General features: G+C 29.4%; 1 protein-coding gene across 6 annotated transcripts in view; it reads right to left on the bottom strand.

Annotated features, from left to right (window-relative positions):
* The window catches only part of LOC142321750 (protein spitz-like), a 429,978-nt gene that overhangs the window by 35,143 nt on the left and 377,349 nt on the right, over nt 1–17,486 (bottom strand). Inside the window, exon 1 of one of the 6 annotated variants that reach the window (XM_075360096.1) lies at nt 1,262–1,531. The exons of the other annotated variants lie outside the window; for them this stretch is intronic. Within the exon in view, the coding sequence (XP_075216211.1) occupies nt 1,262–1,277 (16 nt within the window). The 5' untranslated portion in view covers nt 1,278–1,531. Of the gene's footprint in view, nt 1–1,261; nt 1,532–17,486 lie in introns of those variants that run through there. 6 annotated transcript variants of the gene reach the window in all.

The following is a 17,486-nucleotide window of genomic DNA, read 5'->3' as shown; positions in this document are numbered from 1 at the left end:
TATTATAAGAATGATCATTATCTTCTATAATTTTTATAAATACAATATTACTGCACAGTTTGGATTTCATCTAATCTTCTCTAATTTATCTATTGTTAAAGCCCTTACTAAAAGATACGATTAAAATTTAGAAATACAGTTTCGTTTAAATGGAGCTAAGAGCTCCCTTTAATCGAAGAAGTTGGTGCGCGGATGCTAGTAATAATAAGTATTCAGATAAATTACTTCAAAAATGAAGGAAAAACTGTTGTGCAAAGAGAAGCGTGAAGTAAAAAAAAAAAAAATATTTTTTAATGCACAAAATGGTGTCGCATCATTATAATCCATACGTAGATTTGGGGTTTGTCTGGTGTGTATGTTTAAATAGTTATGAAAAACAGCGTCGATATTTTAAAACAATATTATTAATTTTAACTTTAATCGATTAAATTTAACGAAATCGTCACAATTATTTTTATGAAATTTATAAGTAGTAAATACAACCAACCGTAAAAAAAATTAAATCTATTAATATATTACAGACTTGAAAATTTATATTCGTGTATAATTTTTTAGCTTTTCAGGTGATTTTTCCATGATCAGATTTTTTGTTTGCGTTTTTAAAAAAGCAAAGTAACATTTTTTGGGAACAAAATTTTTAATGTATGGAAAAAGCAGAAAAAATTGTTTTAGAAAAATGGTCGAAAAATTTTGATTACTGCGTAATTTAAAAACGTTTGTAAATAATAGAATTATAAATGTAAAAAAATTAGTATATATAGTTACAAAAAAAGCCTTTTTTTTTTCTTTTTTGTAGGAAAGGCAAAAATTATAATGTTGCATCTTGTACAAAGGGTTAATTCATAATGTAATTAATGAGATACGGTCTGCATTACTTAAAAATAAAAATAAAAATTCATCATACATTACCAAATACCGGAAACAAAAATTTTTTTTTTTTTTTTTTTAATAGAGTTACAATAACATAAACACAACTGGAAGTTAAAATAATATTAAATAGCGTTTGTGACTACAATAAACGATTAAAACAGAAAATAATAAATTGACATACAGAATAAAAATTATGCGTGTACAAGTACAAAACTAAGAGAAACGGATTTCTAAATTTGGATTAATTAAATTAGTAAAAGAAGACTAGAACAAATACTAGATATCTAATAGAAAGATAAACAAAACCAAGAAAAAACCCAATAGCAACAGAACTTTGTAAAGCAGTAGGATGAAATGAAAGCTGTCAATTATAAGTAAAGTAGATACAGACTGGTGCTTGCATCCATGGCACGGACTTGTTGAAAGCAGTACTCTTTAGTCTATTTCCGTCCGTAAGACTACAGTACGATTCCGTCCGGCTTATTAAACCGCTCGCTGCTGCAACTTGAATATTTTAAATACGAGACAGGCTGACATAGAGTCAAGACAAACAGACAGACGCATGTAGACACTGTTGCAACAACCGAATAACGAAACCAAGCGAGCGACCGACCGACGATTTAACAAATAACGCTTTTCAGACTAAACTAAAATTCGTCTCCTACAGCATTAAACGTAACAGATCGTCTATAATTGTTTCCACTTATACCGATAAATACGGAGTAACTGATATAAAAGCACTTGAAAATAAAGCTAAAATAACCACGATTAATAGATACGATAAAATATTACATACGATAAAATATTAAATTACGTACTTAAATAAATACTCCATACCTAGATTTACGCTTAAAACTCTCGTTCCGATTTCGTAAAAAGATTAATCACTATACAAATAAACGATATAACATCTATTACATCACAACCTAACATAAAAATAGAATATTTAAGTTATAAAAAAAACGTCTGTAATACATTGCATCAAATACCGCCTACACTAAATAGGGTTATATCTTTACCGATTTGTTTGAAGGTTAAGAACTCGCTTTATAAAAATTCAAGGGTGTTCTCTTTTTACACCCCAATTTCTGTCAATTTACTGACATTTTTTTAAAAAAGAATCAACAAAAATAAAAACTAAAGAAATAAACCTCCAATTTTGTTTTTTTCTACTTTTCACTAATGAGATCGGGTGAAATTAGCAAACAATTTTTTTTAATTTTATTCATCAAAACGAAACCCCAGTTTTTTTTAATTTTTAAAAAGTGAACCATTCCTTTCCTGATTAGCTTAGACGTTACTTTAAAAATGGCGATAAAGAGAATAATGTTGATAGAAAAACCCCCAAATTGAGCGATACTACTGAGTAGCATATATTTAATTTTTTTTTTACACATTTAGTACCGACTTAACTGAGCTTAAAACACAGCTCACCGGGATAGTCTATTCGTTAACTCGTCGTCGCAAATCAGTTCTGTTAAAGAAGGTTCTGAGATTCAAATCCTGATAAAAGTTAGTTGTTTTTTTTTACGGATCTGAATCCTAAACAGTGGATACCGTTGTACTTTGGTGGCTGGGATTCAATTTAACACACGTCTCAGGCACAGTCGGCCTGAGTCTGTACAAGACTACACCTCACTTACTTGTCATACATACTATCTTCACCTCATTGGGGCAAAGGGGGTTATTTTATTGTTCATTAGTTAAACAGATTGCAACGTACAAATTAGGAAAAAATTTTGATGTGGACACCACATAACTTCCTTGTACGCCTACTAGATTACATATACACATTTTTTAAAGTACATGAAGTTTTAATTCTCTAATAACTTCTGATTTTTTTTCATAATTTTTTTAATTCTTATTATTTATTGTACATTTTTTTACAATCGCAGGTTAATAATTATTAATAGTTCAATACATTGAAATTTAAAAAAATAATAAATAAATAAAATGAAGTCGAATTCGAACCCGACGTGCCTTTCTCTTGTAAGATCCAAATATTTCATTAATTAAAATTTTATTTAACTATAACTCTGGAACCAATAAAAATAAGTACCATTTTGATATATCGCTGAAAAAGTTCAAACCCTAATTTTTTGGACATTTTTGGTCAAGTCGATTGCAATCAAAAGGGGAGGTGCACAACAAGATGTTACAACAGTCCTAGATCCAGAATTTCAACATCTACGGCTAATCGTTTTTGAGTTATGCGAGATACAAACGTACAGACGTCACGCCGAAACTAGTCAAAGTGGATTCAGGAATGGTCAAAATAGATATTTGTGTTAAAATCTGAAAACCGAAATTTTTTGCGATCACAATACTTCCTTTATTTCACACAAGGAAGTAAAAAACAGCCGCGTCGTGTTAAAAAATTCTTCGTTTTTTTATTAAATATTGAAGCAAAATTTTAGTAACAAAATGAAATTGCCTAAGTTAACAGCAAAATAAATAAAATATAATTTTTATTTTATGACACGAGTGATTAAGTTATAAACTCATCGGTACGATGGAAGAAACTAGTGAGATCAGCACAACGGGCAAAGTTAATTTTTTAGATACTGGTAAAAGATGAGAGTTCATCATTTATTAGGGTAAATTGGATAAATTAAAAGTTCAGTATAAAACTATTTATAATGAAAATATCGTACCCAGATTTAAACAATAGAATTTTTTTAAACAATAACAAAGTAATATTATTCCTAACTGTAAAATATGTTAGAAATACTTTTTTCTGTTCTTTATAATACTTCATATTTTATCACAGTACGATGAATAAAGCTTAGTACAGAATTTTTATCTACAAACCTTAATATACTCGTCCCTAGAATAAATGATTAAAAGTAAAATTCAAATGATTATTAGATAAATTACTAAAATTGATATTCAGAATATTTTTTAAAAAAATGCGGCTGTTATCATATTCAAACGCTTTACCTCTTGTTCTGCAATCGATTTCATTTTTAGATCGACTCATAAACAGTGCGAAATGTCAAAAAATCCTATAGAGCCGTACACCTAACTTAGTTTATTGTAAAAAAAAAATATTACCAGGAGGGAGAGGGAAACAGGAAGTAGATAAAATAGCAACTAAGTCAATTATTGGTTATAAATAATTACTAATTAATACCTTTAACTAATAGTTTAGTGAAAAATACACTTCGATTACATTCATAAAATTCTTCACAGGTAACAGATCGGTTTTTAATGGAATAAATCTACTCGCAATAGTCTTCTACATTTCTATCGACTAATTTAAAAAATTTTTAAAACAAACAATAAATAAATCTGTAAAGGCTAACCTCATAAAAAATGACTTCTTTATAAGATTCAAGGACAAAGTCCGTAAATTCTTCGTTTAAATACGTCCGGTAATTTGATAATTAACGTATAAATGAAGTTAAGTACACGGAATGCATAGAGTTGAATAATATCGGTCAGTAATAACGTAGAAGACCTTCATCGGTTTAGCTTTTAAGCAGTTAATGTATGTAGAAGAATAAACGTTATAACGAGATTGGTTATTATACACGCATTTCTCATTTCAAATCAAATGCGCCCTGAAGGATAAATAATAAAGAATATAATTAAATTACGTATAAAAATAAATAAACGAAAAACCAAAAAAGACCGCGTAACATAAAATTACGACAGATGTTGATGTTACCCAAGCAAGTTAAATAAAAATAATAAACAAATAAGAGATAAAATTTTGCTAATGACATACTGACCGAATCGTGACAAGAAAATAGCTGTAGGATCGAATAGCTCACTTAATGTAATACGAGAATAGGATGAGGAGGGAAGTTTAAGTGCAAGAGGATGAGAACGATTTGAAACAAGGTAGAAAGAGTAAGTATTACAACAGCGGCGGCGGCTGTGAGGGTGAGGTTATCGGCCAGGGGCTGCTTTTACCGCCCTGTCATTAAGAAGAGCGTGATGAGAGTGCGGGTGGCCCCCGTCAGCCTCTGTGTGATTTGTCGCCTAGTTATCTAGCACGAGCCTATCCGAAACTACTCGACAATCATAACGAGAACGAGGTAATTTAAGTCCTTATACGCACGCAAAAAACAAAGATAATCGTAACAATTACACGAACACGGTTCAATATTTTAAAAATTTGTTTGTTTTAACTGAATTTACCAGAAGAATGTACGAATTTCCTTAAAATAAATACCATCAAAATTCCAACAATAAAATATACGTTAAATGTTTTCACTAACTTACATTTAAGATGTCATCATGAGTAATTTCAAAGTAAAACTTCCATTAAAAATTTACTCTCTTCTTTTAACTTTTATAATATTTACGACTTAGAAAATATAAATCGTATCATAATATAAATTATATTTTACTGTTATTTAAATGAAACTAATCGGTACTGAAATAAATATAATAGACAAACAATAGCTCTCCAGCTTTCAGTGAAAATCGGAATAAATTTCACTAATGTAAGACGTTCCAGTTCAAACGGTACAACAAAATTTCAATGTAAAAAATCTAACACCATGAAAATGTATGTACTGTATGTAAGTCTCGTGCATTATTAAGCTCGCTCGGTATTACTTCAATTTTTTTCCATCAACTTTTTTACTTCCTTGTATGAAGTACAATGAAGTATTGTAATCGCGAAAAATGTCGGTTTTTCAGATTTCAACAGAAATATCCATTTTGACCACCCCTGAATCCATTTTGACTAGTTTCGGCGTGACGTCTGTACGTATCTATCTTGCATAAAACAAAAAGATTAGCCATAGAATGTTCAAATTGTGGATTTAGGACTGTTGTAACATCTAGTCGTGCACCTCCCCTTTTAACTGCAATCGACTGGACCAAAAATATCCAAAAAAAAGCCCAGTTAAGTTAAGCTTTTCCTTAACTGCAGTAATAAGCCTTAACTGCGAGAGCTTTTCATCGGTAATCATAAGTGGTACTTATTTTTATTGGTTTCAGAGTTATAGCCCAATAAAATTTTAATTAATGAAATATTTGGATCTTGTAAGGGAAAGGCACATCGGCGACAATCAGACTTCATTTCCTTTTTTTAATTTAAATATACTGATTTATTAACAATTATTAACCTGTGACTGTAAAAAAAAATTTCAATAAATAATAATTCAACAAAAAAAGTACATGTAATTTAATAGGCGTACAAGAAAGTCATGTGGTGTCCACATCAGATTTTTTATCGTGTTTTTTTCATTTCTTCGTTATAAGGATAAATAATGTTGTTAGAATATAAAAATTTTAAAAACAAATTAAATAATATTTTCTTCTCGAAATCTACAACTACATCATATACTACATCTACAAAGAACTAACCAAATAAGTAAAACATTACATCGATTCACCTAATTTTATAAGTTAATGGATTTTAAGAAGTTTAACATTTTTTCTATCAATATTTTCAATCGATTCTTTCTTTAATACAAAGTAAGTCTTTAACGATTAACAGAATACAAAACTTTTTTTCTAACTAGATTATAATGTTTTCGATTGTCGTTGCCGTTTTAGTTATTTTTAATAATTTATCGATTCAAAAATTTAAATGTATGTAGAAATAACTGTAACCTATTTAAAAAGAAGTTTTTTAAAATATTTCAGATTTAGTGAGATACTAAAGTAACCGATAAGTTATTGTGTGAATATTATTAATTTAATAAGTGTTAAAAATATTAGCCTTAATTAAGGATGCAATTTATTAAACGTTTCTTTTAATAAAACCACCAATAAATGCCAACGAAAGTTTTAAAAAATACAACATTTAAACCATCAATTAACGTCTGCTTTTTTAAATATAAACTTAATACCTCTATTTTTTTTATGATTGATTTCAGTTAAATAATAATGCTTTATTATATTTAAAAATGTTTGAATAGCATTCCGGAAAGATAAAATAAATAAATTTATAGAGGGGATTTCTCATAAAGCGTGATATATGCATCTGAATCTAAAAAATCAGAAAGAAGCGAACTTGGAAAAGCATTAGTGAAGAACAATGCGGAGAGTAAAATGGACGGATAAAATGACGAAGAATTCAAGAAGATGAAGTAAAAGAAAAATCTGATGGGGATGATAAACAAAAGGAAAATAAATCTCGGTTGGATCTTATACTACTTGTACGTAGTAACAATTTACACAGGAGAATTATAAAATGAACTTCTAAAATGGTAATAGATATTTAAAAACGGTAGAACATAAAGGAGAATAAAGAGATCAAATTGATACCACCAAAAAGGAAGATACACCATTAAAACACAATTTTAGTTATGCCACCATACTAGTAAACAAACACTACAAAGTAATGTTAAAAGTATATTCAAAAATAAAGAAAATTACAAGAAACTTTATTAAACGGTTACGATCGGATACCAAAACAACAAATATCGTGTAATAGAATTTTAATTACTGCAGTAAACGTAACATCTTAATTCACAATAGAATAAATAAATAAAATTCTTAAAGGCCGAACCGAAAGCATTTTAACGTTAATAGATTTATTATTCCGGTAAAATTTGAAATTTTCTGTTCATAAGTAAAAAAAGACTTTCCAAGAAATAAACGAACGTACAGGTAAAAGAGGAATGAAAGATAAAGAAAGAGAGATAGCGATGCGGTGCAAAAACATGTTGCACCTAGTTAACTAGAATGAGTTATGAGGAAACGTTCCATCTCGCCGCGGCGGCACCACCACCTCCGACGTACAACAGGAGCGTGTGATTTAGCTGTCACACGACAATGCCGTCGGCCGACCGGGTGAGCAAAATAAATTTTCCGCTCTTTTTGTACCCGGCTCGGACGGCCCTATTCAATATTTACGGGTCTAGCGAACGGTCTCTCGTCACCGCTGGACCGCCGGCATAGGCACGGCCTCCTCAATTAACCCGGCTTGAATCTCTGACAAGCGACAAACGAGGCGAAGGAAAACGAATAAAAAGTTACCGGCAGTTTTATATTAACGACCGTAAAATAAACCGCTTCTTTCTTCTTTTTACCTCAATTTCTTGCCCTAATAATTATAAGAAATTATCCATTACGTTACGGTAGTAAACGCAGATCGGCTAGTTTTTTAAGTCCCTTCATTTTAATTTTAAATTATAAAATAATATAAAATTTTTGAGTTTAAAATTAACGAACACAAGTTCATATTTAGAGAGAGTAACTTAATCTACGAAGATTATTCGATATTACTTCAATTTACAACAAAGTAAAATCTCACATTCGCGTTACATCTTTTATTTCTTTTCTATATTAGCTTATGTTGGAGAAAAACGACGAACAATTAAAAATATAATTAAAATTTCGTCCAAAGAAATAAGCCACAAATGTAACTTTTTTTATATTTAAAAAAAATTTCACGAAATAAAAAAAATTATTTATACAAGTAATATAAGATAATATATTATTTATATAAAATAATAATTTAAAGATAAAATTGAGAAATTATTACGATATTACACACTGCAATTCAGTTTTAAATTACAAACTCAAAAGTTCTATATCATTACTTAAGTGATCATTCACGTAGAAAATTATCTGTCTTACAAAGAAGAGGAACAGAAAAAATGGTTTACAATGAAACAAAATAATAACAACGAATGAATTGCGCCAAAATAGACTATTTAAAAAAGTATGCAGTCCGTTGCCGATCAGTCAAATTACAGCGCATCCTAGATAAACAAACATTATTATTAAAACACTATATTTTATAGAAACATCTAAAATCATACAGTAGAAACAAGCAAATAGTCGGACCTAGTAAGATAACCGGTAAGGGCGGACAAGACGGCCATAATGCTGGTAGGCGGCATCTAAACTCATTCAACAATGCAAGTTCTCTGAACTCATTGTTCAGACCGTGGCCTTGACCTTGGTTTTGCCTGTCAACTACCTTGTCAACTGAACCGTCGACTAAGTAAATCGGCAGCGTATATCTTAAATTGAATTTCAAAACGTATATAAGAATCATTAAAATAAGCTACATTAGGATACAATAATAGTATAACAATAATAATAATAATTCATCAAAATCAAAGCGAATAATAAAATACAGCGCAGTATAGGTCTACTTACTTTAAAATAAAAACTGATAATTAAGTTATAACACAATCCACTAACGTTTTTTTAAAAACGTTAGAAAAATTATTTTAAAAATTCTGATAATCATAAAATAAACTAATAAGAATAACGCTGAGGAACGGAGAAACATTTAAAAATCACATTATTAAACAAGCAGTTGATTTTGTGCCAGTACAAGGGTAACAACTTTCTCGTAACAACACGTAAATATAACATTTTACTAGCATCGCTATTAATTTGCTATCTATAAATAATAGAAATAAAAACTTAGCACCTCCTTCGCTCAGATAATTTCACACGTACAGCGAATAACAAAAAAAAATTAACCTAAGCATCTCTTTTATCACATTGGTAAAATAAAAGGTAGAAAGAAAATTATTTTTAAAACAAAATCGTTCAATTTGATAAGAAACTTAAACGATAATAGAAACTTGAAAAAATATACCTATAGTTAAATTTATTTTGTAAAGAACTTAAAACAGAATATCGTAATTATGGCATTTAAACATACGAAATAGATTAGCAATTAATCGCTAAATTGAACTTCAGTTTTTAAAAGATTCAAAAATAAAGATTTCTGTATTTCTCTATCTTTGTCTAACCAAATGACAAATTCAAGTAAATCAGTCGGGAAATTTAAGATAAAAATATATCTTCCTGTTTCCTGACAACCTTAGTGACGTTCCTTATTAGAGACTCCAAACATCGTTTAAAACGTTCAGGAGTAGTCCAACAAATTAAGTGTTACTAAGTCGTTATTAATTAATAGCCTATTAAGTTATTTGTTTGCAATTTGGCGTCTTCTTCAAAATTTAAATTAAGAAGAATTAAAACTGTATAAATTTTTAATTCTTGATTTTTCAAGGTCGGTGTTATTATTACTTTTTTAAGTTTATTTTACGGTATCGAAAATAATGGATTTCAAATTTAATGTTTATCTATCGAATAAGATATCTTCTGATTGTTTCCGATAGTTGAGCAGAAGGGTAAGAACAAAACCGAGGCGAAACCATCCAGTATCCCCATACAAAACACGGCTATATTCAGATTTTATTTTGTCGATTAGTCAACATATATAATTATATATTTATTTATTTGACAGAAACAATTCTAGCTATTATTACACAGAGAACATTACAAAAAAACTAAAAAAAAACAACCGTTCGAAATAAGTAATAAAAATAAATAACCTAAATTAGAAGAAATCATTCGAAGTCGTTCAAAATAAATTTTAACAAAGCTATTTTTAATTTTATACACTAATCAGAGGGTAAATGAACAAGTCGATATTTTCTATACGGAATAGGAATATCGAAATCTACATTTTCGAGCACACTAACAGGGTAGTCAAGTATCATGTTATTTATTATAATTCATAACGACTAAAATAAAAGAAAACTCATACGCAAACAAATAATTATTTTTAAAGAAATATCGAATTTAACCATAACTAAATTATATGTAAAAATGTAATAATAGAAAAAAAATTAAATAAAAAAAGGAGGCGTCAGTCTAGAACTGCCTTTATGAATGTAGGCGATTCATTACTAGTATAAACTACAAGACAGTTTTCATTACTAAATACTTAAACTGATTGTGAGATCATCAATTCACAATATTCATCATTAATGTTAAGGACGACAGTCCTACACTGTGCATTGTTCCACGACCTGAAAGCCCGACCAATAACACTAGACAACCAACGCCAACCGACTAACTAGTGAATTATTCATTATAACAATACAGTAATAATGTGTACACAAAAAAAATTAAATTCTTTAACACGTGCATAACTTGAATTATAGACAACATAAAATTAAAAATTAATGAATATAATAAAACATACTCGTATCTATATGCAAAATGAATAACAATAAATTTAAATAACCTACATGAAAAATATTTTGCTCGAGAGGAACAAATATAAAAAGAACAAAATGCTGAGATTTCAACGATCTAATGGTATTATGTAAGCGATAAATAATTGGAAGGAGAGACAATAACGAATAACTTAGCTTTAAAATAATAATAATTACAAAATTCAGATCACGAAAGACTTCGTTTCTGTACACTCGTTAAAGTCTCTGACATTCAAGAAGGCCTATTTATCTACCAAACAAAATATTAGCGGTTTATTAAAAAATTAAATTAGATAAATTATCGATCTTAAATTAATGACAATAAGAAATAAAAGTTAATATTGAAAAAAAAACAAGCAATCAAAAAGAAACGAGTTACAGTAAAAAATCTTTTTAAGTTACTATAAATCTTTTTAATTTAAAAAATATTTATATAAAATTAAGAAATGGCATTTAATTACGTTTACCTGTAACACTTTTAATTAGATGTTGTTATTTATTTAGTCACGTTATTCAAAATACCTAATAAAATTTAGAAGAGAAATTTGTGAGACAAAATTTTGTTGTAAATCAATAGCAGTCGGCTTTATTACTTTATGACAAAGCTTAACGAGTTTTTAGAAAGAACTCGTGCAACAGAATATTTAGCGTGTGTTTTAAAAGACGATACAATCCGTATATTGATTTCGGTTTCTGTCAATACCTCATATTTTTATTGTGTAAAGTAAACATTTTTCAAATAAAACCGACTGATCATCAACATCATAACAACATTATATACAATTAATTCGATGGTGTATCGGTTATTAAGATGTTAAGCAAAATTCTTTCTACTATTATATCTACAATTTTTCGATTATATCGCCAGTCAGTTGGATTAACAGAGCGTTAAGTACATTATTCACAGAATTGCCGGTACGATAAACTAGATATATTTGAATATCAGACATACGATTACAACATAAACTAGTTCGGCCGAACGTTAAATATTTCTTATGATTCATAGCGACTCGATAATTTTGATCTTACAAAAATAACAGATAATCAAGACACGAATCGTTTCCATATTAATTTATATAAATGCTTCGTATAAGAATACGTAAAACACAAGTAAAGGGAATAAATACGGAAGTACTCGTCGTCCTTCAACTTTTACATTTCTTTTCAACGTCATTTATTAACTATCCAAAAGGTGAAAGAAACTGTAAAAAAATAAATAAATGAAGGAAAAACAACTAAAGCTTCGGTTAAAATAAATGTATACTATACAATACATTAAAATATTATAGACGTCAAGATTAAAGGGCTACAATTCCGGTCGGTTACTTCTGTGTAGCGATAGAGCTCATGTCATTTCAAAACAGCATATTTGACATCCGAAAAGGCTGTCACCACTAGCCCATTAGGAACACCCAAAACTCAAACTATCGACTCAAGGTTACCAAAATATTTAGCCCTTATTCACCTTTTTCAACTTCCTCTCTGTCCATCATTTACAAAAAAAAAAGAATATTCTATAAATTGCCACCCGGTTAGTCTATTCAATTCTTCTGCACAAGAAAAGGTTATTTTTCTCTTCGTATGACAAACATTTTATGCAACTGTTATTGTGATTATAGCATAAAAATTGTCCCGACGTAGAATATACACGTAAAAAATAAATCGGTATAACGGGATGAAGAATTTCTTTTCAAAAATAATATGTGGAAGTAATCCTTTTTGAACGTATAATATTCAACCTACCATAAACAGCTTATCTTAATTAATTTCATGGTTTATGAATCGACAACAATAATCGTCTAAACGGTCGCTTAAGGCTTTTAACTTTATAAAACGCACGATTAAAAATTTTTTTTATGAAGCTTTTTAATTTTTAAAATTAAAGAAAACTTCAATTCACGGATGGATTGAATGTGTTAACAAAAAATCTACATCTTTCTCACATATGCTACTCCTCGCTAATTTCATGGCTGTACTATTATGTAAACAAAAATTTACGAAAAACACAATTTAAAACGATATTCTTTGTAAAACACACAACATTTAAATTATCGGCCACTAAACCATATTTGCCTTATCCTAGAAAGGACACGCCGCAAGAGTTCCTTTTTTCTTCTCGAGAATTAATATAACAATCCTCTCTTTTTTCGCAATTTAACGTTACTAGTTTAGTAATTTTTTAACAAGTATAGTTCAAATTATATTACAATTTTAAAAATCCGGCTTGTACATTATAATATATATATATATATATATATATATATATACACAAAAACATTTTTTCATCGATCGATCTCTATTAATATATACACCCAATAATTAGCTTTTTATTACCTGTGTTACAGGACTAAATACAGATTATGAGTTCTGTTAAGTTTATGAATAGCTAATAGTGTTTTTCTTATGCCCATTTTATCCTAAATTTCACTGTAACCTAACGTGACGTTATTTTTTACGGCCCTTCCTGATACATAGAGTAGCAGCAGCGCATATGTAAATTAACAATTTGAGATCAATTTAAAGACCGTGGTGTCAACTTTAACTAAACATCGGTGTATTAAAAACAAAAACCAGCGTATTAATAGAACTAAGGCCGCTAACTAATTTGTAGGTTACACGAATTCAAATCATTATTTTATTTTTCCAATTTGTACGTTGTAATCTGCACAACTTGTGAACCATTTTAAGGACCCCCCCCCACGACTCATTGAGATGAGGATGAAATGTGCGACATGTTAATGAAGTGGAAGTCTTGTACAGACTCAGGCCGACAGTTCCTGAAACATGGTGTTAATTGAACCCAACCCACCAAAGTTCACCGGTATCCACTGTCTAGCATTCAAATCCGTATAGAAGCAACTAACCTTTACTAGGATATGAACCTCAGAACCTTCGACTTCAGCGGTTAAACGGCTGATTTGCGGTGAAAAGTCAACCGCTAGACCAGCCCGGTGGAACTTAAATCATTATCTGACACCACAAACTTGGCTGGTATTTGGTGTAGTGGTTCCTAGGTTGCCTTCTGGATTAGCCGATCTCGGGTTCAGTTACCAGTAAGAATGTAGTCATTTTCATATTCATTTCTTTTAACGATTCATCTGCCTTATTCAAATCCAAAATTTCAAATGTTTTTGAAATATTTACATGGTAATTACGCACCGATAAATTATAAACACATAATACAATGAGGATACCAGGATAAATACTAGGTTAATATTATAACAACAAAAATAATAGAAATAATACATTTATTATTATGTAAAAAAAAGTGATGAGATACGCAAAAGACGCTACTTTTTCTTCTTTTTATAATTCAACACATACAGTTAGAGAGGCTCATCAGATCCGCCACAACTACTGTCGTCACGTAACCTCCAAAATTATACCGCCTAATTGTAATAGTTATATCACACAATATACTGTAGCCTTCAATGTCTGACAAACACAATCAAAGAACTCACGATATGGAGTCATTCAAATAGGTCTGATTTATAAAATATTTTTTATAAAATTAAAAATAATAATAAGCAAAAAAAAAAAAAAAATCAGAAGATTTAATTAAATCATCAAGAACTTAGCATTGAAAATTAAATTTACTGGAGAATTTTGGAACAGTTTTTAATTAAATTAGGAAACAAGAAAAAATCAAAATTTCTTGTTTCGTCGATGACCAGGTAATTTTTGTAATTTTAAACATGTAACTGATCAAATTACAAAATTTGATCAAAAAAGAAATGACCAAGAAAAAAGAAATGACCAAGAAAAAAAAAACGCCCAATTCGTAACAAAATATAGAGCGTTCGAAAAGTCGCTGTGTAGTATGCTTTAAAATTACATGGTCCATTCTGTTCTTTCGGCGTTAGGTTGGTTGCCCTGTGGGTTCGTTGGGCGTTGCTCAGTAATAAACCTAGACGTCAGCTGTGAGTTGTGATTGAACGTGCTTTGTTTCGTTTATCGGAATCAATAGTTGCGAGAAACATAATACTTCTTTCAGTAGAGGAACGCATTTTCCTTGATGAACAAGTCTTTCGTGAAGATGACAACGATACTGATTTAGGGAAACACAAGTTTTCTGAAAATTTCCAAATATTCCTGTTCCTCACCGCAATGCAGTTCGAACTTTTATCGAAAACATTTGGACAACAGGCTCTGTTGATGACCCCAACGAAGTGGAAGACTACCTAAATTAAACAAATGTAAGCTGCTTGATATTTCGTATGCTACGGCCGAAATTCGATGTGTAAGGTAGCACAGCAGCAAGATATCGGACTTGCTGCCGCACATAAAACTGTAAGAAAAAAACTGAAACTTTTCCCCTACAATATAATGTGTGTTCAAGAACTGAAACCTACAAATCAAGTCAAAAGACTAAATTATTGTCAACGGTTTTAACGTATTATTCACCAAAATTCCGTAGATTTCCTCGACGTTACGTTTTTTTTTTACAGAATGAAGTGTGGTGACGTTTGGTAGGGTATATTAATTCCAAAATACACGACTGTGGGCGACAACTAATCCCCATGAATTACACGAACAATCTTTACAAGAAGTCGGAAATTGGTGAAAGTAGAACGCACATTGTGGGCTTGATATTTTTTGAAAATACAGTTATTAGCAATCGTTATTGTGTTGTTTTATCAACTTCATTAGTCGGTTAACAAAAGTGGAAATAAATCACGGTTGGTTCCAACAAGATGGCGCCACAGCTAATAAGGCAATTCCTTCTTTACGAAATGTTTTTGGTGAACGAATAATTTGGAGATGTTTAGTCCTACACGATCGCTCGATCTGATTCCCCGATATTAGGTTTTACGGGGGGCAGCGAAATAAGCATTATATCAAACAGACCACGCACGATCGACGAACTAAAAACCGTTATAATGGAATATCTAAGAGACATCCTAGTACTGATGTACTAGCTGTAAACCAGCTGTACATGTAAACCAACTGTAACCAGCTGATGCTGGTTACAGTGTCTGAAAATAAATTGAAACGTGTCTAGTGCTGTATTGATATTGAAGGAGATCATTTTCATCACCTTTTATAAACTATCCCAGTTATTGTAATAACTTCTATAAAACAATGAAATAAAAATATAAAATAATAATTAAGAAAGTTTCATTATTATACGTCCATAATTCCAGTACACAGCAACTTTCCGAACGCACTGTATTAAAACCACTTGCCTTGGATGAAAACAAAATAAAAACAAATAAATCTAATTAAATATTTGGATGAAATAATTAAATATTACAATAATGATCGAAAATCAACCTTGGAAGATAAAATAAGATCCAAAAAGATCTACAGATTAAAAAAAAATAATAAATGCAATTTTTCAGATATCCCAACTCGATAATTCTATGAGAAGGTTTGTATTTATCACGGGGCCTAATTTTCTTAAACAGAACTGAAATTTAAAATTTGAAAACAAAAGAAAGAATTCTACGAAAAAATTAGGAATCATAATTTATAAACGGAAAATATAAAATGAGATTCAATAAAGGAATTTATCAAAACTTCTCAAAAATTTGAAAGAGAAGAATCAGAATAAAAGCTATATTTAAAAAAAAATCAGAAAACTGATTAGAAGAGTAAAAAATTAATAAATTAAATCGATAATTTCTAGGAGGTTTAAAAAGAACCTACGGACAGAAAAAAGAATGGAAAAACGGGAAAACAAAAATGTTGTTGTTAAACGTGATTCTTAGATGGCCATACCGAAAAAATAACGTTACATTACGCAACCAAAAAAAAAAATTTCGTTCGCTAATAGGGTAAATTCACTTTACGTAAGCGATTTCATAATTTTTTTGATAATTAGGATTTTATAATACGTGAAAAGTAAGCAATTATCAAGAAAAAAATGGATATATATATATTTTATATATTACGATTTCATCAATACTAAGTTTATTTCAAGTAACAGTGCGTGTGTATCATCCAATCGATGTCTACTTTTAACTTTAGAACAAACAAAACGAGCTAAAAAAACCTTTGAACATAGCTTCTTCACGAAGATGATACAGTTTGTTTAGACTTTCAGACATCAAGTTGAAGGTAAAACAGAAATGCCGATAGAAGAAATTAAATCAAAAATTTTAATATATAACTGCCCTTTTTCAATATTTTAATAATTATGATAAAATAATATTATAATTTCCCTATTAAAAAAAAAAAAACTAAGAAAATTAATTTTCTATATATATTTAACTTTTTTTTACATTTATTTGCACTGTAGAAAAATTAGAATGAATAAATATACATAAACAATTTTGTTGCGCTGAGGAAAAAATCTGATGTGGACACCACATGACTTCCTTATACGCCTATTATATAATTACATATACACATTTTTTTAAAATGAAAAGTACGTAAAATTTTATTTCTTTAATAACATCTGATATTTTTTCATATATATTATTTTTTTATTGTTAATATTCAATTATTATTTATCGCAATTTTTTTTTTTACAATCACAGGTTAATAATTATTAATAAATCAATATATTTAAATTAGAAAAAAAATTAAAAAAAAAAACGGAGATGAAGTCTGATTCGAACCGATGTGCCTTCCCCATGTAAAATCCAAAGATTTCATTAATTAAAATTTTATTTGGCTATAACTCTGGAACCAATGAAAATATATACCACTTATGGTATACCGTTATACCGT

Source organism: Lycorma delicatula, chromosome 3, assembly GCF_047948215.1.
Source record: "Lycorma delicatula isolate Av1 chromosome 3, ASM4794821v1, whole genome shotgun sequence".
Classification (NCBI taxonomy): domain Eukaryota; kingdom Metazoa; phylum Arthropoda; class Insecta; order Hemiptera; family Fulgoridae; genus Lycorma; species Lycorma delicatula.
This window is presented reverse-complemented; position numbering and strand designations above follow the sequence as displayed.